Source organism: Balaenoptera acutorostrata, chromosome 7 (assembly GCF_949987535.1).
Source record: "Balaenoptera acutorostrata chromosome 7, mBalAcu1.1, whole genome shotgun sequence".
Lineage (NCBI taxonomy): Eukaryota > Metazoa > Chordata > Mammalia > Artiodactyla > Balaenopteridae > Balaenoptera > Balaenoptera acutorostrata.
The window spans coordinates 52,262,306-52,284,674 of NC_080070.1; the positions used below are offsets into that span (position 1 = coordinate 52,262,306).

General features: G+C 42.6%; 1 protein-coding gene and 1 long non-coding RNA gene across 2 annotated transcripts in view; one reads left to right on the plus strand and one right to left on the minus strand.

Annotated features, from left to right (window-relative positions):
- LOC103004368 (uncharacterized) overlaps positions 1-22,369 on the minus strand; it is a 93,559-nt gene that overhangs the window by 2,403 nt on the left and 68,787 nt on the right. The window lies entirely within an intron of this gene.
- On the plus strand, positions 13,887-17,180 carry NPVF (neuropeptide VF precursor). The gene is made up of 3 exons (XM_007171504.1): positions 13,887-14,024; positions 15,207-15,613; positions 17,129-17,180. The coding sequence occupies exons 1-3, from the start codon at positions 13,887-13,889 to the stop codon at positions 17,178-17,180; spliced, it is 597 nt and encodes a 198-aa protein (XP_007171566.1).

The following is a 22,369-nucleotide window of genomic DNA, read 5'->3' on the forward strand; positions in this document are numbered from 1 at the left end:
GAGCCATAAATGGGTCAAATGATACAGAATAGTAAAATGGATGTGATATGAATTCTTTATAATTATGGAAATGGCAGCTTCCTTATTGGTTAGGAGTCACGTAACATGTAATCCCCATCTTGGGTTATTAATAATGGATACACAGTTATCAAATTGTTTTAATGAACACTTCTGAAATACTTTGTCACTAAAAGCAAATATTTTATTGTAGACAGATATGGTTGTAGGATTGAACTAGGATATCCCATTATTACTACTTCTAATTTAGTGTAAATACTGTCAAAAAAAAAATGACAGAGAACAATGAAGCTAATTACCAAAAGAATATATGCCTATATTTGGAATTATACATGAGTCTTATTTTTACTGTCTCCAAAATAAACACTCCTTGCTGATCTCTACGTAGTTCATTATATAAGGAGAGGAAATTTTGGAGTGTTTCCAAGGAAGACTACCCAAGGATCAGGCAAAGAATGGTAAATCTGCCTAACTTAATAGAAAAATAAACTTTCTTGCTCAGAGGGCAATGAACCATTCTACTCTGGGTCACAGAACTCACCTGACCTTAGTAAACTCAGTGCAAAGAAATGAAGCAAGCCAGTATCACACAGCAGCACAAAGGGCGTGAAACATTTAGGAAAGAGGACCACTTAGGGACCAAACCACCTGGTCCTGAAATTCTCAGGACAGTACTTCATATCTGGTGCTGAGCATAATGCTGGAATCAGGAGTGCCTCCAAATGCCAAACAGGAACACTTGAGCCAGGGCTCTCACCTGCCAGGGGAGAAAGGGAATCTTACAGGCTCTGGAAGTTGGCACCGCTTTTCATGGATATATGGAGAAATAGCTGGGAATTGTGCCCTCAGCTGCCCCTGGGGAAGGAAGATCTAGAATTTATTTTTTGTTGTTTTGTTTTTATCATCAAAGCCCCACACGAGCCACAAAAATATCACACAAGAACACCTGCTTGCAAAAACAAAGATCCAGATGGCACCGATGCAAGCACTGTCTGCTGGTATCACTGGGCTAGGATAGAGACCTCCTCAGCACCTTTGGAGAGAAACAGAAATAGCCACACCATCACAGGATGGTTAAGATGCCCTTTGACTGAGTGTCAGAACTAGTTTTTCGTCAGCTTGGGAAGCAGCTTTCCTCTGCAAAGTGAATTGGATTTAGGGAGAGAAGAGTCCAGATTCTCCCTTATACTCTGTCTTTCCTGCTCTTTTGAACACCTACTGTACTGTCTTCCCAGTAGCACCACCCACCCCCAGCTCTTCCACAGGTTTGCAGTTGGATCTTCTATGTTAGTGCAGTGTGACCCACCCTGGCCACACATGACTGGTTCAGGAAGGGGTACCTTATCTAGACCGGGCCAATCATAATCTTTCCCTGGCATGTTGAATCTGGAACTCAGACAAGGCAGTTTCTCATAGGGTGGCTGAAACTGAGGATGTGTAAACTCAGAAGTTATTGGCAAGCAGATAGAGAAGCAGAAAGATCAAGATGGAGCGGAAGGAGGGAATAATGAAGCTGATGCACAGAGAGAAGAAATGAGGATGCCGGAGAAAGTCCTGATGGTGACTTGAGTCCTAGGCTCCAGATGTTCTATAGGCCCCAGTCTCATTCATAAGACATCCCAGTATCCTTATAATAAATTCCCCACTTTGTTTAAACACATTAGAAATTTTAGTAATATGCAACAAAGGATTTGAGTAATCTCTCAGGTAAAGGAGAGCCTAGTTTTGCAGCTGTCCTCAATAATGAAAGCCTCAACTACAAAACATTTACACAAACAGGAAACCACTCAAGAGGCAGGGAGGTCCAAAGTGAGCCCACAGTGAGTATTCTTCTATTCCATCTCTCACCACGCCCTGCTTAGCCTGTGTATCAGGGACTGCCTAGGATTATAGGACTCCTTCCCCCCTGGATATTTTAATCCAAATGAGATCAGGTCAAGATATTCATTAAGGAAAGTTTTAAAGAGATAAATTTAAATAAACTTCAGCCTAAAGTATATGAAAACATAGGAAGGGCTATTCTACTGCTCTTGACGTAGAGGTTAGGGAATGGGGCACAGACAGAGGGGGTATTTACCGGAAGATCCACATTGATGCTTCTAGACCATGGATCATTGGCTACTGCTATCATTAAATCAGAAGGGGCTCCACCAGGGCCCATCAGCCAAAGCCCACTATTCTTAAACTGCTCTGGGTCATTCAAGCCTGTGTTTATAGTCGGCTATTGTCCCTAGAGATGGTATGCCTGCTTGTGCATCTAAATATATTCTGAAACCTTTACTAGCTTTGTCTATTTTCTTTACTATAGGTACTCAAAAAGGAAATATCTGATTTCTTAAATTCACCTGGTACAAAACCCCTTCTGGATAAGGTACCCCTTTCAGTATAGAATTAAATCCAGTTGATATTTAATAGGATTAGGTTAACACTTATTTAGTTCATTTAACCTCCATAAGTACAGAATTTTCTGTCTAGATCTCACCTTTTACAATGAGAAGATTACCAGAAAATCTTCTCCTTTAATTAAATTTATACCCAAAGTCACTGTAGGTTTAAAAGTATGTTTTTAAGTGCCCCTCCAAATACAACTATTTGGCCGAGGGTTTTTCTGTTTGCTTGCTCAGAGTTGGTTGCATTTTATATGTCATGGACCTGACTGAGTTTAGCCAGCAAAACTGCCATGCTGTAATTCCTGGCTATGTCATGGACACATCCCTTTGGGGGTCTAATAAAACCAGTGTTGAAGAGAAGTGTAACCCCCTTCTCAGTGATGAAGTCCAGCCAGTGTAATCCAGGGGCCCACTGGTATGAGGTACTCACATGAGCTCAGACCTAGAGCAAAGAGGCAGGAAGTATGGCCAAAGCCAAAGCACTGGTAACAGAAAAGAATAAAGTCCAAATGCCCGTGTGTTAGTGCAAGCGTGGTCAGAGCCAGGCCAGCTTCTGCTCAGAACCAAGGAAATCGCGTGGCTCCTGCAGACCTTGTGGGAGCTCTCACCAAGAGCCCATGGGAGGGCTTCCCTGGTGGCGCAGTGGTTGAGAATCTGCCTGCTAATGCAGGGGACACGGGTTCGAGCCCTGGTCTGGGAAGATCCCACATGCCACGGAGCAACTGGGCCCGTGAGCCACAACTGCTGAGCCTGCGCGTCTGGAGCCTGTGCCCTGCAACGGGAGGGGCCGTGATAGTGAGAGGCCCGCGCACCGCGATGAAGAGTGGCCCCCGCACCACGATGAAGAGTGGCCCCCGCTTGCCGCAACTAGAGAAAGCCCTCGCACGAAACGAAGACCCAACACAGCTAAAAATAAATAAATAAATAAATAAATAAATAAATAAATAAATAAATAGAGTAGCTATTAATTTAAAAAAAAAGAGCCCACAGGAGCACAGAAATCACGTGACCCCCAATCAGGAAGAAAAAAATAAACATACAACAACCCATTCATATGCATATTTCAATTCACCCCCTTCTCATTTTTTTCCATCAGAGATGAAAGAGCATCTAGGAGGGTCCATTTGAATGATGATGCTAATTTTTATTGGTCACCCATCTGTCCTTATTCCTCTGTTTGAGATGAGAAACAGTTGTCTTTTTAAATACCCTCCAAAACCCACATCGGTGTAGGTTTAAGCAACAGATTTCCTCCCCAGTGAAGGTGTGGCCAGGATAGTGGAAAAAGTCAGCCTAAGGATTAGGCTAGGTCCTTCCTAAGCTATTCAAAGTCTCACACTTTCTTTTTATTAAAGCAAATTATTATTTGAAGAACACATTCCACATTTTAGAGTAGAATCCTTCAAAACAAAGATAAAACAAGAAAACCCAAGATATTGAAAAAGCACACACTTTGTAAGAAACTAAATTCTTCTGCTCAGGTTAGAAAAACAAGATGGCTGCTTGCTTATTTTAAAAATATCAAAAGACAAGATTGGCCAAAAACAGAGAAAAAAAGAAATCCCAGTAAAGGTCTTGGTTTCCATTACCTATATTTGTATAAACGCTATGTGTTGTTTTAACTAAACATCTGGCCTTTGTCCCTCATGTAGAGAATTCGTAGTTTTCTTGACACTTTGGCAAGAGGTACCACAACCCCCTGCCAGGCTAGTAAAAATCACACATTTTTCCTGCAAGGGAAAAAACGTCAATAAAAATGAAACATTAAAAACCATAAAAGCTCAAGTTGGAAGGCCTTGCTGAGGAGAGTCTGCTTCCTAATCAGCCTTGCACAATTGCTTTAAATTTTTTTTAAACAGTACCACACCATATTGTTTGAAAGATCTAATACTGATACTGCAAGTTTGTTCAATGTATTGTTCTAAAATATGTCCTTTAGATATAGCGACCTTGCCATTTAATCAACCTTCTAGAATAAATCATGTGAATTAATTTTTATAAATATTTAATGTTTATTCTTGTATTCTACAATTTGACTCTTTAAGTTATTTCAACCAGAATTGAATTTCAACTGCTTTTACTACATAAAGGAGTAGTCTTTGTCTCACATTCACATCGGCACCTTCCAAGGCCCTGGCATTGTAATCTGTCATCATAAACAGGGAAGTAAATACAACCCTGCTACCAAAATATGACAAGCTCATTATAACAAGCCACTCATAAATCCCGAAACAAAGGCACCACCACACATTTTAAAAATAATAATTTTACACAATTTGCATAGGGATATTTTTGTTTGGAACCAAGGCAGGTATTTCTTTCTCTTTGCACACATAATACTGAAATAAATTATACAGTAATACCACCACCCACCTCTAAAGAGGGCCAGATATTAGTTAACAAATGGTTGCAAAATACTTTGCAAACATGAAATGCAAAATAAGACTATAATGGCCATCAATTCTTCTGCATAGCGTAACAATTGGATTATGCTTAGAGAGAAAGGAAGAAATAAACAGTGTAAAAAGGCAAGTGCCTGGAAAGTAAATGGCTGGGTTGAGGGTAAGAAGAAGGGCTCTATAATGAGGTTCCTCTGGATACTAAAATTCATCACCTCTTTGGTAGATCTTGCCACGGCCTCAGGGGGCCTGGATCAATGTGTGGAATGAGCTGGCCCTTCTATATAAAGATTTAAATAAAAACATACAGCCCATGGCACAAAAACAGTCTCTTATTTGAAATGTTTTACTAGGAGTTCAGATAAACCAGAGCCTTACAAAGTCCTAAACCCAAAACAAGTCAGCTCACTTCCTGATTGATGGAAATGATTTGTTCCCAACTCTAACTGCCTGCCAGAGGTTAGGGTGCAGCTAGTGGGTGTGGACAAATAATAAGCAAACAGAGAACCCTTTTCTGTGCTCAGCCCATGGGCCTAAGAAGTCTGCCTAGTGAGAGACCCTGAAGCATCATCAGGAAGTCCTCCTTGGGGCTGTGCAGTCCCCTTTCACACCCTTCCTGGTGTTTTGGCCCATCAACACAGCAGGATCCATCAGGACATATTGAACTTATCAAGCTGCATGCTCCACTACAACAGAATAAGCCTAAATTCACATTCAACCTACCTATCCCTGACTGTCCATGTAGAGGTCCCAGTCTGGGAAAGCCCTCGATACGAATCCTCAGCAAGAGAATGTTAAGATGTTATGATTTCAGAATAAGCCACAAACTTAAGGTCTAAAAATATATGTCTCAGTAAAGAGAAAACTCTGGTCGGTGGCCAAAACCGGGAAAAATAATTAACAAGCAACTTCAGTTTTAACGCCTATTCCCAATACTAATGAAAAATGTATTCATTTATTTAGAAATAAAATTTTCTGAGCATCTGTGAGATAGACAATAGAAATACTCCTATGATCTGCACAAGCAAGGTCCCGCCCTCACACAATTTACAGAGCAGCAGAAGAGGAGACAAGAAACAGGGCAAGTCAGTGAAAGGAGCCATTGATGGAACGCGAAGTCACAAGAGTCTTCTCCCAACGTAGGATGCCTCAGCTGAGACCCAAACAATGAATCGGTGTAAGAAGGACAGAGGGGAGTGGATACGTACCCCATGCACAGGAAATTCATGGGCAGAGGCCTGGAGGCAAGAGAAACCTCATCCATTTGGAAGAACAGAAAGAAGTTAATCATAAAACAAAGTTGGTAGGGAGTGGTGAGAGAGAATGCTGGAGAAATAAGCAGAGAACAGGTCCTAAAGAGTGGGCTTAGGAATTCTGAGGGAAGTGGGAAACCATTGGAAGATATTAAGGAAGAAATCATAAATATATTGTATTATAAAAATTTTTCTGATTGTGTGGTGGAGGAAGAACTGGAGAGGACAAAGACAAAGGTCTAGGCAAGAGAAAACGATGAAGTGAGTAAAAGCAATGGGGATGGAGACAAATGATCAGCTGTAAGAGCTATCTAGAAGTTAGGAGATAACAGGCTTGATTGGGCAGACCAGCATAGGGAGTAAGTGTTCAGACTACTTGCATTCAAATCCTGGATCTGCCACCTATAGGGAAAGTTACTTACTCTTTCTGTGTCTTAGTTTCCCTTTCCGTAGAATAGGAACAATAATGGTACCTGCTCATGGGATTATTATGAAAGATAAACAAGCTAATTCACAAAGTGCTTAACAGCACTTTAACAGAACAGTTCCTGGCACATGACAAGTGGTCAAAAAATATAGGCCACTATTATTGAGTGCAATAGCTCAAAACTAGAAACAACACAATTAACTGTAGACCATGATGTGGAAGACAAGGAGAGGAAATAGTCAAGGATTTCACAAAGGATTTTAGCTTGGATAAATGGGTGGATGATTGTAACTGTGCCAGTTATCTACTGCCTCTCAGCACCAAATCCACCCTTTATTCCTTCACTGATCATGGAGATGGACCCAGTAAGCGCTTCCCCTTTGCAGCTGGCACAATTTTAAGCTTTGTCAGTAGAAGGCACTAGAGGGATACTGCCAGAGGAAGGGACTTCTCTTCCTGGTTCAGGTTTGCTTCTTTGCGCTCCTACACATGGCTGCCAGCAATCCACATAGGGGACATCCATTAGCACTCACCCCCATCGAGTTTCAGTGGCAGATTCTCAGTAAGTCTCAGGAATATCCCAGAAGTTGCCTCCCCAGCACTAGCCCATCTGCACCGCAGAAGCATGTCTCACACCTGTGATTATGGACAAGGCTCTGGCCTGGGGTGACCCAGCAGACTTCTCTACTATCCACACCTTCTCCAATACAGGCTGAATTCCAGTCAGTTTGTCCTTCCCTTGGATACTCTCCCTTGGCCCTCGAGTATTCTTTACCCCTTTATAGCTAATCTCCTGTTATAACTAGTAATTCCCTATATTAACCATTTCCTATTCAAATTACTGCGTGTTTTCTGTCTTCTGATTGGACCCTGACCAATACAGGAACTATTCATTGAAATGGAAAACAGGAGGAGAGACAGGTATTGAACGGATAAATTCCATTTTGGACATACTGGACTTGAGATGCTTGTGGGACATCCCAACGGCACTGTCTGGTAGGAAGCTAAGTATCTGGGGTTTCCAAAGCTCAGAAGTGTCCAGGATGGAGAGAAAAGCTTAGAAGGGAGTAGCCTTCAGTTCTCTAAAGTCTTAGTAAACGAAGCATGTGTGTAAATGCCACACGTCAGGGAGATAGATTTTATTTTTGTATGCTCCTATGTCTCATCAAGAATCTCTAAGTGTGCTATGTATATGGCAGCACATTTCATCAAAAGATTTATGGTGATTTCATATTGTGTATGTTAGGTAATGTTCTCTTATACCTGTTAACATTTTCAAAGCTAACGGAAGATGTAGTTGAAAAAAGCCAAGCCCTATATTAATAAGATTCGAACTCTAATTACACTCTAAACTTGGAAGTTTAAACCCAGTCGAGGCAAGGGAGTAATTAGTCACATCAGCTACTCCGGATACTGACTGCAGTGAGAATAATTAATTGATGTGCCAAAACCCCAAGTAGCAGCACTGAAAACTGGTGAATTGCTCAAGTTTGAAACAACTACATACAAGCAGGTTTTGAAAGAGACCCAGGCTGATCCATTCCACTTTTTCCAGAGTCTGAACTCAGCCAACATAACTTGCTCTTTGCTTCACCCATTTCTCAAAAGTTTGGATCTACTGACCACAATAAACAGGAAGTTCCATCAGCAGTTTGCAAAGGAACAATTTGGAAGAGAAATGTATTAAATCCTCAGGGAAATTAAACCCAAATAATCCAATAACAACATTACAAAATTAACATTAGACTATGAATTGAATTAATTGCCTCCTACTGTGGGGATTCTTGGCTACCAGAGTCCAAAATAAATGAGGCCAATGATGTCAACTGCCTTGAGAGGCCACAGGCAAGTGTGACCTTGGGGTACCCAAGAGTTTACCCACAATTGTTTTTCAACTTTCTGATTTATTCTGTAGATCTTTAATAGAGAGAAAGGTCTTCACTTCTGCCCATCTCATACCTCAAATTATGGTAGGTTGGTGAGAGAAGCTGGAGGTGGTACAATTCTTGACATAAAAGGTGCAATTTTATGACTTGCTCTTTTGTGAATTCACCTCTAAGTGCCTATATCTAGAAGTAGCTGGAGTGTTAGAAATTGATCAGTGCAAGGTCTTTTTCTCCTGAGAGGGTTGAATGGAGAGGTGGGAACAAGTAATGATTTCTCCAGAACCTAGGCAGTCTAGTGATAAAGGAGGTCTTTAAGAATACCAGTCAGGGACTTCCCTGGTGGCGCAGTGGTTAAGAATCCGCCTGCCAATGCAGGGGACATGGGTTCGAGCCCTGGTCCGGGAAGATCCTACATGCTGCGGAGCAACAAAGCCTGTGAGCCACAACTACTGAGCCTACGCGCCTAGAGCCTGTGCTCCATGACAAGAGAATCCACCGCAATGAGAAGCCCACGCGCTGCAACCAAGAGTAGCCCCCACTCGCCACAACTAGAGAAAGACCGGGTGTAGCAACAAAGACGCAAGACAGCCAAATAAATAAATAAATAAGCAAATAAATAAATAAATAGAATACCAGTCAGCTGCTCCAAAAGAGACCTGCTTTGGCATTTCAGTAAATAAGCATTTATTTCTGTAAATTCTTTTCTTATGCCATGGTGTCCGTGCACCTGTGGCAATCCAAGATTACCTGTTGTGGTCCAAGCGCAGGTTGGAAAAGAACTTCCAGACACAAGGCAGAATGTAAGGAAGACAGAGTTTATTAAAGAGAAGGGTCACTGCAAGAACAGCGGGCTGACTTCCTGGTAGCCAGGGAAAGTCGACCCCCTTTGTGGGCTAGTAGCCAACTTTTATAGCCTCAAGACAAGGAAAATTCCTGCTGGCAGGATGGCATTAGGTGATTGGTCAGGATGCTATAAGGTTGCTACATGGTGAATATTTTACCTCATATGGAGTCGGGGGGCTGTCCAGTTTAGATCAGGAGAGCCCATGGCAACAGCTGTTATGGGGGCTTGGTTAATTCCAGAGTTTTTGTCCTGTGTCCTTGATGTAGGGTGTCCTTGATGCAGGGCTCCACATTCTCCCCTCTTTTTATTTATGGGCCAAATCTTTGGCCCCTTAACACCCCGCTCATGACTGACTATCTACCTATCCCCATCTCCAGCCAGAGGAACCCAGGTTATCGGGGAAAGGGGCGATGACCGTTCCTAGCTTCTTCCTGCTGGACGGGGCGTCGTCGTAGGGGCCCTGGGTTCCCGATGCCTGCTCTCTGTCAGGGTGTATTTACGGAGGGAGATGAGAGCCCGCGGAATGATAAGGCGGCTTGTTCCAACGTAGTCCGTGTGCCAACTGGCTGGTATCCTTGTTGTAGCACCATCTGCAATTGAATCTTTTGAACCTCTTGGGAGATGAATTTAGATAATGTGTTAATATGCAGGGGCCAAACAACAAAACAAAGGCTAACAGGATTAATGGTCCCAGCAAGGGAAATAGCCATGTCCATATCTGGATCCCCATAGAGGAGAGGAGGCTGGAAAGCCACCTGGGGCTCTGTTCTGCTCTCTCTTTTAAATCTTCTGTTAATTTGATCTTTTTCTTTAGAATCTGAAGGTCTTCTTCAACCTGGCCAGAAGTATTAAAATAGAAGCAGCATGTCTCATTTAGTAGGGCATGGACACCCCCTGTCTCAGCTGTTATAACATTCAGGGCCCTCCTGTTTTGTAAAACCACCTCGGCCAGAGAGCCTAGGGCTGACTGCTGTTCCTCAGTGGCTGCTACCATAGCCTTCCAAGGTTCCTGGACCATGATGGTGAGATGGAGAACGCTCCTCTCTAAGAGGGGTATGCCTGCAAACCAGGAGAGCCCTCTAAAGATGCTACGTATTATTTCGGGCAGATCAAGAATTGGGTTATCATAAGCATGTCCCCCCAATCAGTGGTTCGTTTTTGTCTCTCCCAGACAGGTCTGAAGGCCTCCTCGAGGAAGGATCCAAGGTTGGGAATGCCTCCTAAGGAAGCTAATGTAGTCATAATGGTCGCCTCCGGGACCACCACAGTAATTGCACAGGAGCCCCTCCAAGGTATGGGAAGATCCATACAGACCCTGTTACTGCACAGAAATGAAAATCTGGTGCCCCTCAAGGATACCCCTGTTGTGGGTCCCCAGAGCCAGGCCCTGACGTTTTGGGAGTTTTCCTCTGGAAATAGACTGGGGTCCCATGGCCTAGGATTACATTGGGAAGACCAAACACCGAGGAAATAATCATCTATACATAAAGGGGAGAAGCCAGGCTCTGACTGATTATGAGTGTGATGGAGGGATTGGCATAACAAATTTCTAAATATTAGTTGAATTATGTTATATTTTGGAGGAAAGTCTTGTCGGGAGGTTAAACTAAGTGTCAGGTGGTCACACCGATTCCCACATATTTAGTTCCCAGGGCCAAGCGATTTATGGGTATATGGTCTTCATTAATATATTTCTTAGTCTCATTTTTTCTTGAATTTCCCCAATACAAAGTGAAATTACCCTCATGTACATCATATTTATTTTCCTCTGACCAGGGATTCCACTCCAGGCTAGTCTGATTAAAATTGAGGGTGTAGTTACAAAGAGAATCATTTAGCTAGCCCAAAATGCGTCCCCATCCATCCAGGTTTTGGAAACAGAGCTGTGCCTCGTCTGCCCAAGCTTGGGCTAATGCCCATATCCTGTTTTTCTCTTCGTGAGTACAACAAGTGGTCAGGATTACGTGAATGGCTTGCCAGGTCAGGTCAAAGGCTATAGTGAGGGACTGAAATTCCTTAATAAAAGTGGTGGGATCCTGACTGAAGGAACCTAACTTGTTTTGAATTTGGGAAAATGTCAGACATGGGAAAGGGAACATGGACTCTAATAATGCCCATGTCTCCATTTGCTACTTCCCTTAGGGGAAGCATATTAGAATCTGTTTCCTGGCATTGGGCAGTTCTTGATCTTGTGTGGGGAGAGGGGGCTTTCGCCCCGATAAGGGGGTGGCTGTTGGGGAGCTGTGGGTTGAGGCGGGGGCGGGGGCTGAAGCAAAGGGGATTGATGGGGTGGGGGACAGGAAAGGTCGAGTAGAGGGTCGTCTAGGAGATCTGATGGAGAGGGAGACAGAGGGGGTCGGGGGGATGACGCAGCAACAGAAAGACACATGCGGCATGAGTCCCTCAGATCCGGATTCTGACTAAGGGCCATGAAGGTCTGGACATAAGGAACCTCTGAGTCCTTTCCTTGTTTCCAGCAAAAGAGATCAAGTTGGAGGATGGTGTTATAGTTTAGTGTGCCATTAAGAGGCCATTGTTCTTGGTCCCCCAGTTTATACGGGGGCCAAGTCGTGTTGCAAAAGAAAATGAGCCTCTTCTTCTTGAGATTTTCAGGGTCAAATTTTTCCAGTTCCTAAGGATACAGCAGAGGCGTGAGTCTGAGGGAGGCTCCCGAGACGTACCAGAACCCATTCTTAGCCTGTATGCCATACAATGGGGGTACTGAGAGTCACCAGCTGACAGAAAGGCATCCCCTTTGTCCCAGTGATCTCTCCGTGCGACTAAGGCACAAAATGGGCCGACCGTCCCAACAATCACGTCTGACCGTGAGAGGTGACCCCTGAGCGTGTGGCTAAGGCACAAACCATGCAACTGAGGTACGAACCGTGCGACTGAGGCACCACGCGACTTGGGCAGGGAAAGAAAGAAAGGAGAGATTCCTGGGACCCACCGGGTGACTCACTGTTTGGCAATCCCCTGAAACGTGACAAGGCACTCTTGGGATGGCTCAGAGACAACACCTAGGCTCCTGTAAGTCAATCCGGACCGAGAAAAAGGTGAAAGTAACAGAGAAGACAGGCTGAGGAATCCGCCTCGTAGTCCTGCCGGGAAGGCAGCGGCCAAGGGGAGGGGGCTCAGTGTTCTTTGCTTGAACCAATATGTGCCTCACGGTACATGGAAGTTGTCTTGCTGGGGGCAGACGCTCTAACAGCCTGGTCTATTCCGTGACCCCCTTATCCTTTCACGGGAGTCTTCAAGCGGCCAGCGCCCTGATGGCTTTTAAATGCCTGACCCGTGCCCGCACAATATCAATCGGCCTAGCCCTCAGTCAGAAGGAAGACAGAGGGACCCTCACCTGTTCTGGGCGGCAGTTACTGGGGCCAAGTGAGCCATGGAGACTTCGGAACACACCAGGGTGTAGCCCTGGCCAGAGTCCTCTGTTGCTTCCATGGCAACTTGCCTGTTCACAGAGGGTCCCAAGGCATGAGGAGAGGAGGTTGGGGAGGAGATCTCCCCAAGAGATATCCCCGTACGGGCCACCAAAATGTTGTAGTCCATGTGCGGGTTGGAAGAAGAATTTCCAGACACGAAGTATTTTAGAAAAGAGTGAGTTTATTGAGAACAGAGAGCAGAATTAGTGAGGGCCGCTGCCAATACAGCGGGCCGACTTCCTGCCAGACCAGGGAGAGCCGACTGGCTGTATCTGCAGTGCCCGTCACTAACTCTGCTCTTCGTTCTCAATAAACTCACTCTTTTCTAAAATACTTCGTGTCTGGAAATTCTTCTTCCAACCCGTGCACGGACCACAACATTACCTAAATAATATGGGCCAGGGGAGCAACAAAATTAGCATGTGCGTGATTTACCAATCCTCTGCCAGGGTTCTTAAGGGGTTTGAGGTGGAAGGTAGGATGCGTCATCGTCATAGAAATAAAATCCCGGTGATTTATACAGTTTTGCCAAATAAGGCCCACAGGGCAAATACAAAAAGCCTTGAGCTGCCTCCAGCTTCTCCTGAGACAGCCAGTTTGTCAAAATGCCAATCGCTGGGTCTTATGCACACCCTTCACGTTACAGTTGACATTTACTCCTGAAGCTTTTTAATAACCAAACAGCATTTTACAAAAAGTTAATTAATGGCATTTTATTTGGGTCTTATGTGATTTGGAATTCTTTTCACACTTGTAATTTTGTCTGACATTTTGAAAATACTACACCTAACTCTTTTGTGTGAAGAAAACCACTTTTTTTTAACAGAGCTAGCATGTATTGAATACTTTTTTTCCCTTCTCCCAAGAATTGACGTAAACACCAAAAAGAAAATACTTCTTGTTTGAGCTCAGAGAAATGAAGCATTCTGTTTGGAATCTTAATGATGATGGCCCCAAACTTATCTAATTAAATGCTCCTTCATAATGAAGAAAATTATTTTCAAAGTTAATGAATTTGCAAGCAGAAACATTGCTGTCTTCCTAGAATGAATTACCCACATTCCTTACATACATATTTCAGTTAAACACTAATTAATGTTGGTGCTTAAAACACGTGGGATTGAGTTCTCTGTGAAAGTGAACTTTCCTTTGTTTTTGGACAGGATAAAAAGACCACAATTTCGCTTCATGTAGACATCGGGCTGCACATATAAACTTAATTCTAGATTTTGGACAAAATGGAAATTATTTCATCAAAACAATTCATTTTACTGACTTTAGCCACTTCAAGCTTATTAACATCAAACATCTTCTGTTCAGATGAATCAAGGATGCCCAATCTTCACAGCAAAAAGAATTATGACAAATATTCTGAGGTAAGTTTTTTAACTCTATCTAACATGACTAGCATTAACTACTGAACATTTGTCCTGAGTCCAGTGCTTTTGTAAAGAGTAAGGAAGAAGTTTGTGCTTTGTTTTTTGTCACACTTCAGCCTTCCCATGGCAGTGTATGGCTCTAACTTGTATTTGGTAGCACAACAGCACACAGCCTGGCCTCTCATGACCATTTTAGTGCAGAGTTTGATACTTTGCAAGCATAAGGCACATTAATTTTCGACTGACTCAGAAGTGCACAGTTGTAATAAGTAGTTGCAGAAATAAGTACTGGATACATGTCAGCTGGACGTTTGAATTGTCTTTCTATATCAAAGCAAAATATTTATCCCTAGATGATAGAATTCCACGTTATTTTTATTTTCTTCTCTATGCCTTTATATAATTTCCCAAATTTGTTGAAATGAGTAGGTATTACTTTTTACAATCAGAAAACAGTTGTTTAAAAATCTTCATATGGACAAACTTTCATGGTAAAACTAAATCCAATTAAATATTTGCTGTATTTTAAGTGGTTGCTTTAAAGTTGGTACAGTAGTGGTGTAGTAACCCACAAACCAATCAGTGTTTTACTAATATAATTTACATACTGACAAAAATACAATCAATTTCTTGAGAAATGCTTTTAGAGTGGAACTCTGAATATGAGCAGGTAAAAAAGAAGTCTCCTCCAGCTGTACCCCAAAATGTGGCTAGCATCTCTGCTTTCATGAGTCCACCACTTTGGCTTTTAAAGAGGAGGGAAACAAGAGACATGGAGAGGCAGTGGGAGGTGTCTCTAAAAGCAAAATATAAAAATCTATGAAATATTTCATAAACAACATGAATCAAAACTGAAGGAGAATAACTGCAGTAAAATAAACTTTTGCCTCATTTCAATACTTCATTATGTTCTTGCTGCTCGAACACATTGCTGCATGCACTGTATATATTTTATTAATATTTTACAGTTGTCTTACAATAGTCCAGGGACGGTGAAACTAGATTGCTTTAAGAAGCTTAATACAAATTATTTATTTTAAAAATTCTGCACATGAAAGCACAAACTTTGTTCATAGCTTTAACAATTCTACAGATTAAAGTCTGGATTTAACTTAATTTGGGGTTTAAATCTATTGCTTATAATAATAATATTATTTTAATGGTTATTTCTGATTATAGCCTAGAGGAGATCTACGCTGGGAAAAAGAAAGAAGTCTCAATTTTGAAGAATTAAAAGATTGGGGTCCAAAAAACGTCATTAAGATGAGTACACCTGCATTCAACAAAATGCCACCCTCAGTAGCCAACTTGCCACTGAGATTTGGGAGGACCGTGGAAGAAGAAAGAAGCACTGGGGCAATGGCCAACCCGCCTCTGAGATTTGGAAGCAATACAGAGGACAGCATCTCGAGACGTGTTCCTAACCTGCCCCAAAGGTTTGGGAGAACAGCAATAGCCAAAAGTGTCACCAAGACACTGAGTGATTTGCTCCAACAATCCATGCATTCACCATCTGCCAATGGGTTACTTTACTCCGTGACCTGCCAGCCCCAAGAAATCCAGAATCCTGATCGAAAGAACCTAAGGTAAATACTTGAATACCAATTAAAATGCATAGGCAGTTATGTAGAGCTAATCCAGAAAGTTTAAGAAGGCTTACATGTTTTCAAAAGAAGTTTCTAAGGAAGTTAAGTTTCTTGGAAGGAAAAAGGAAAAGGCACAGGGAAATAAACACCTGTAAATTGAGAGCTATAGAAGGTCAGTTATAAACATGACTACAGGTATGAAATAATGAGATAGCTTCCCCTAAGCCACATATGGGCATCCCTCTCATTACTCTACAGCCACTCACTAAGTAGCAACAGGTGATGACAGAATTGGGAGTTCATGCCTATGACGTATTGTCCAACATTTGACCTCTCTAGCATAAAAGGTCCCGCATGAGGGAGTTGCCTGCAGGTACAAAGGACACCATCTCAATAACCCAGGTCTCAAATTCAGAAGATCTTTTTCCTCAACTTTAAATCAAAATTTCTTTTTCCAGGATCTCATTTTATAAGTAATTCCTGTTATTATAATCATTCTTTATATTGGTATGTATTTATTGAATTATCTACTAGTACAAATCAGAGCACAAGCTACCACAAGAGGTTCAAAAATTTAATAAGCTACCTACCTATTATGTTCTAGTACAGAGCATATGTTAAAAAAAATTTTATATAAAATTGAACCTGACCCTTTAGTTTAAGACCTGAAGGAAATAAGGAGGCAGGTTGTGACATCTTATCAGTGAGAGCTTCTCAGAGCACTCCTGATTTATTTTTACCATGGTACTTATCCTCATCTGACATATTATATATTTAGGGTCCATCCTTTTTACTAGAACTTCAGTTCTATAAATCCCATAATTTTTGTCCATTGTCATATTCCCAGCACCTAGAACTGTCTGGCAGGTAGTAAGCCCTCAATATTTGATAGGATAAATGAAATGATCTGAGAGGCACTAATAAGGTCTTACAGAGATTCAAAAAAAAAGAATGTTTCTTCATGTGGGAATCCAAGGATGTTTCATGAGTTGGACTTTGAGTGGTGACTCTATTTTGAACATTCAGAGACTAGAGGGAAGAGAGAGGGTATTTTCAGGCAGACAGGAGTATGAGCAAAGGCACTAAAGCAAGGTGAGGCAAGAAGAGCTGGGGCTCAGTTTGGTGAGAAGAGGAAAGAAGACAAGAAGGGTGAGGTAAGAGCAGAGGGTGCAGATATTCAGAGCCACATAAAATATTCTGAATGTTGTTTATCAGGAAAAGGAGAACCACTGATGTTTCTGCTGAGGTCCTGAGATACTGTACAGGTAGAGGTTGGCAACTCATCAGATGTTGGGAGTGGGGTGGCGATGAGGGAGAGAGATGAGTCAACGGTAACATTGTCATTCTAAGTGCCCATGACAAATTCAGGATCCCGTCAACATCTCATTTCAAGTGCAACACAATTCAATTCAGGTATAATTAGGCAATTAGGATCATGACCTGCATTTGCATATGCTTTCTTTTACATGCTCTTGTTGTGATGGATGAGAATATTTTGTACTGCTTACATTTTAGGAGACTGGGATTGAAGAAAATAGATGATGCAGAATTGAAACAAGAAAAATAAGAAATCTGGAGCCTGTTCCTAAAGATGACATAAAGCTGTAACAACTCTGAGGTGAAGACAACAAGGAATGAAGTCATTGCCCTCTCTTAATAGATTATCATTCACAGCAATTTTTCCCTCTCAGTACAGCTAATATATTGAAAGTTTTAAAAAAATGTAAAGAATATTATAATGTAAAGATGAAATGAAAGATGAAATAATTTTGTCTAAATAAAAAGAGCATTGAATATACTTAAGAAGCCTCTAGTAATGGGGAGAAGAGGAGAGAGAGAGACTGATTGCCACATCACTATCGTATGAACACAGTCACACTTAAGTAAAAAATTAGAGGAGTAGCCTGGCAAATTTTATGATGAATATTAAATAATTTAACAGAATAACATTTGACAAATAAATGAACATGAATAATAAATTATTTACAAATATTTTTATACACCTATTTCTGCCATTGCATCAACTGTTAGTGAATCCATGATAGATTGAAAAATTTTTTTTAAGAAAGATAAAAGAAAAAGGCAGTTATTAGATACCTCTCTAAGTGTCTCTTCTATCTATATCTGGAAATTTGCCTTCTGGTGTGCCTCTTTTCTCCTCACTTAATATTTCAAGTTTTTGATTTGCAGAGAAAATCTAATCACACTCTTAAAACTAACAATTTATAAACACAGTACACCACCACGTGAATGCACAGTGATTCAACTTCTGTCATAGAATGAGAAGTCCTTAGTCAGATATTAATCAGTTTATTGAGCAACCTCAATTCCTTAGGGTGCAAGCCAGAAATGGTATTAATTCTCTCCCATCCTGTCCCCAGCTGGGCTGTGTTGAATCTCCTTTTCCTGCTGGGTAGAGACCGCCTTAATGATACCCTGGACAGACTCTGAAACTTCCTCGTCACTTCTTGATATTAAAGAACTCAGTCAAGTCCAGCTGAAGATGGCAGCCTCATATCCAAAGCAAAGTTTCTCCTCCCCCATTGCTGGCAGGGCTGGGGGCTGGAAGGATGTGAAGTGGGAAAGGAGCAAGGCTGCTCTTTTTCTCTTCCGCCCCTTTCTCACCCCCGAGGTAGGGTTGTGGGAGGGAAAACGGTAGGCCTCTGGAAAAAAATCTCCTCTCTTATCTTCTCCAGGGTGTTGGGTGGGCAAGGGAGGGGGATGGGCAGGATGGGGATGGGGAATCAAGAGTCGCTGTCTCATCCTCTCTATACAATGCCACTTCTTCTATAAGGGAGTTCTTCGGGAAGCACTGAGGGAACCTCACACTGCCTAGGTCAGTGACCTAAGAGACCTGGATGCTCCTTGATCTCTTCCAACCACCCTCATCCCACCTGTACTCTCCATGGCTTCTTATTGCCAGAAAGAAAGGTTCAAGACAGCTACCTTCTCAGCATCCACTTCATCTACAGAAAAGGCAGATGGCCTTGTCATGCCAAGGCAGGACTGAAGCTGCTCCTCGGCTGCCCCACCACTGCCCCCATTTGTCTCCAACCCCCTTTGCCCTGCTTAGGAGGGGCAGAGGCAGATCAGCAAGCCTACTGCCTATACAAACTACCCATCGGAAATGAACCGCCAGTACCTGCTTCATGATCCCGCTCTGTACGAGTGATTTTCTAGGAACCTCTCTTGCTTGGTTTCGGGGTGAGGGGCAGCTGCAGCAGCCCCCGCCCAGTCAACCTCTCATACATCGCTGGGAGGGGGATGGGCCACGGCAGGGGCTGATGTGGCTCTGCCATCTCTTTGTAAACCCAGAAGGGGTGTCTGGCCCCTGCCATCCATGGTTTCCATTACAATGTCAAGTATTTAGAGCCTCTGTACTTCCAGATTTGGTCCCCAGTTGCCCATCCTGAGCAAAGTGAAAAGTATGCAACATCCGGCTGCACTAATAAATAAACAAAAAGGCCATTCGATCCCTTGATACTACATGACACAAGGAAATTTCTTGTCGTAGAACATGGGTTCTTTACCTAAACCTTTGAAATTTATGGAAAATGTTAGGTGAATAACCAGGTGTCAGCTGTCCCCTTAACCAGGTAGCTTACTCTGTTTTAGCCACTTGCCACTCCCTTCACCAGCTTCTACAAGAAATCCATTCACATAAGGAAGTTTGCGATCTCTCTGCAGATTTGTGGGATCTCAAGGAGGCGATCACATTGCACATCATTACACTGAAAAAGTCTTGACTAGACAAGCCTCTTCTCCCATCTCTTTACCTGGACCCCTAGCAGGGTCTCCTCCTCTTCTAACCTCTGATGCTCACCGGGGTGGCTTTATGGGCATGTGACCCACGCAGGTGCACAGGGCCCCACATTTGGTTAAATGCTTTATTGTCACTGCCCTAAAATTCTTAATAATTTTGATTGAGTGCTGCATTTTTTTATTTTCCATCGGGCCCCACAAATTACGTAGTCTGTCCTGCTCCCCCCCATCTCAGCCCTGCTGGCTCCTCTGCCTACTCTCCCAAAATCCAGTGCCCCCCCTGCCCCGCCACCGATTTATTAATCAGAGCAGCTTTCGTTTTCTACATGAAACACAAGGGCCAGGCTGTCACACAGGCCTGAGAGGTCTACTTACATCCCACAGTGGGTAAAAAATATAATCGCACAATTCATGAAATGTAGTCAAAATGCAATTTTTTGTGTGTGTCTCACTACCCCCTTTAAAATGTAAAGGGTGGGGAAGGAGATGTGCAGAAATCTTCCCCTGGCCCTGGATGGAAACTTGGCCAGATGCCAAGAAATTCCCTGATGCTCTTAGCTGTTCTTTGGCCTAAGTCAAAATGCACAGTCTCAATTCCACTGTAATCATCGTTTCAATCTACATTCTTTCATTCATCTTCAACACTTCCCATGTGAGGTCTGAGTTGGGGGACAGGAATGAGATCGACTTCCGCTGTCTTTTCCAACCTCAACTGCTTCCTCACTCTCTGGCTCTGTTGGACTCTTCTGGGATGGAAGAGAATTTGAGATGAGAGGCAAGGAGTTATAGAACAGTTCTTGCCAGGGTGTATGGATTCACTCTCAGGACCCAGAGGATGGTACCACCCATCATGGCTGGCCTCAGCCCTCGCCCTGGGACACGGTCTTCTAGGGGTCCTCTCGAGTAGGACTCGAAACAGCTTCTGCAAATCTCTCTTCCCTGTAGCTCATACCTGGTTATCCACAGATCGCCCTCCACATTGGGTGTGATCCCAACATGGCTCTTCTATCTTATTGCCCCCAGACTCTTTAGCTTTTTGACCTGGAGTTAAGCACCAATTTTTTGTTTCTCTCAACCACGTGGAACACGTTTCCTCATCGTATAGAAACCCCTCCCTGAAGAGTAATGGACTCAGTAATCCCCAGCACGTGGGCATGGGTGGGGGGCATTCGCAGTAAGGTAACAATGCTCTCCAAAGAAATCTCTTCATAAACCCAAATCTTATCCTTTCATGGTCTCCATGTGGGTGAGAAAATTGAGGACTTAGTGGAATCACTTTCCAACCATTTCCTTTAAAAAGTCTGCACACAGTGATCTGGCTTTGGAATTTTACATCTGTCAGATTTTGGTGTTTTGATTAAAACTTCACTTTTGATATTCTTTGCAACAAAGATGGATCTCTACTTGTAAAGAATGCTTACAGCTGCTAAAAATGACATTGTCTCTGAGTCATTACACATATATGTGCATTTTTCTGGGGGAAGAGTTCAGAGTTCTAGGGTAAATTCTCAGTAGAGTTTGTAACCCATAAAGTTTAAGAATTACTGCCACAGAAGATTTTTATTTCTAGAATTATTTTAAATTAACATCTAATTCAATTTATAAATGAATATTGTTATCTGACTGGCCATTTAAGTGCTGAGAACATAACGTGCCAAAACAATCAGAATCACTCAAGTGGTTTAGCCTGACCTTCCTCCAAATACTGGCTTTTTATAGTAGCAGAAAATAGAAGCGAGGTGGTAATTGTGCTCTTTTCCTTAGTGTGCTTTCCCAGGCACCTCCTCCCAAATACTTCATTCTTCACCCCTCCTCCTCTCTTCCAACACTTCACTTCCTCAAGGAAATTCCATCTGGATTGGGCCTAACCTAAACCTCGGCCAGTCTGTAAAGGTGAGCAAAGTGTGGAGCTTCAGGGGAAAGTTGGGGATGACAAACGCTATACATCAATGATTTTCAGGGAAGGGAACTTCCATGTGCTCTCAAGTCCACATTTCATACATCATATTGTGACAATGACCTTGAGAAATACAAAAAGGAAAAAAAAAATGTACTGGCTCTGGGACCAATTTCTCCGTGAGAAAAATGAAAGGTCCAACAAAATGAAATAGTCAAGAAAGGGGAAAGAGTTGGCCTCTACTTACTTCATGTGTATTTTTTCTTTTTCATTTTTTTCCCTAAAGATCTTCCTGCAAACATTACGTGACACTCTTCCTATGCAACTTATCATTTTATTTAATAAGCATACCAAACTACATGTTATTCCCTAGAAACATGCACTTTCACATTTCTGTGCCTTTGTTCATGCTAATTCCTTCGGCTCAAAGGCCCCTTTTATACTTATCAAAAATCCTTCAAGACCCTGGTCAAATTTGGATGCAGCTGCATTTAACAGAAAACCTAAATAAAATTGTTTTAACCAGGAGAGGCTTTTCTTTCCCCACACATAAAAATGCCTGGAAGGAAGCAGTTCTGGGCTGGTGTGGGAATTCCACAGTCATCAAGGATCTAGACTCCTCCCATCTTTCTGCTCCATCATCCTAAGCACAAGGTTCCCACCAGGCCATCTCGCAGCAAAAACAAAGGGGCAAAGCACAGGCGTGCTCTTTTTCCAAAGGGCCCCATCCAACAACTTCCTCTTTCATGTCACTGGCTGCCCCAATCTGCAAGGGAAGCTGGGAAATGTAGTTTCTCCTTTGGGCACATTGCCTCAACCACGATGATGATAGAAAAATAGCGCATGGATATCGGATAGGCAACCAGAAGGGTCTGCCCAGCCTCTCCTCAAGCTCACTTCCTTGTTGTATAAAATATATAGCATATTTTAATTTTTTTTCCTTCACTAGACCAAGGTCAACGCTACTGACATTTTGGGCTGGACAATTCTTTGTTGTGGGGCTGCCCCGTGCATCATAGGATGGTTATCAGCACCTGTAGTCTCTACCCACTAGATGCCACCCTGCAAATGGGACAACTAAAAATGTCTCCAGACAT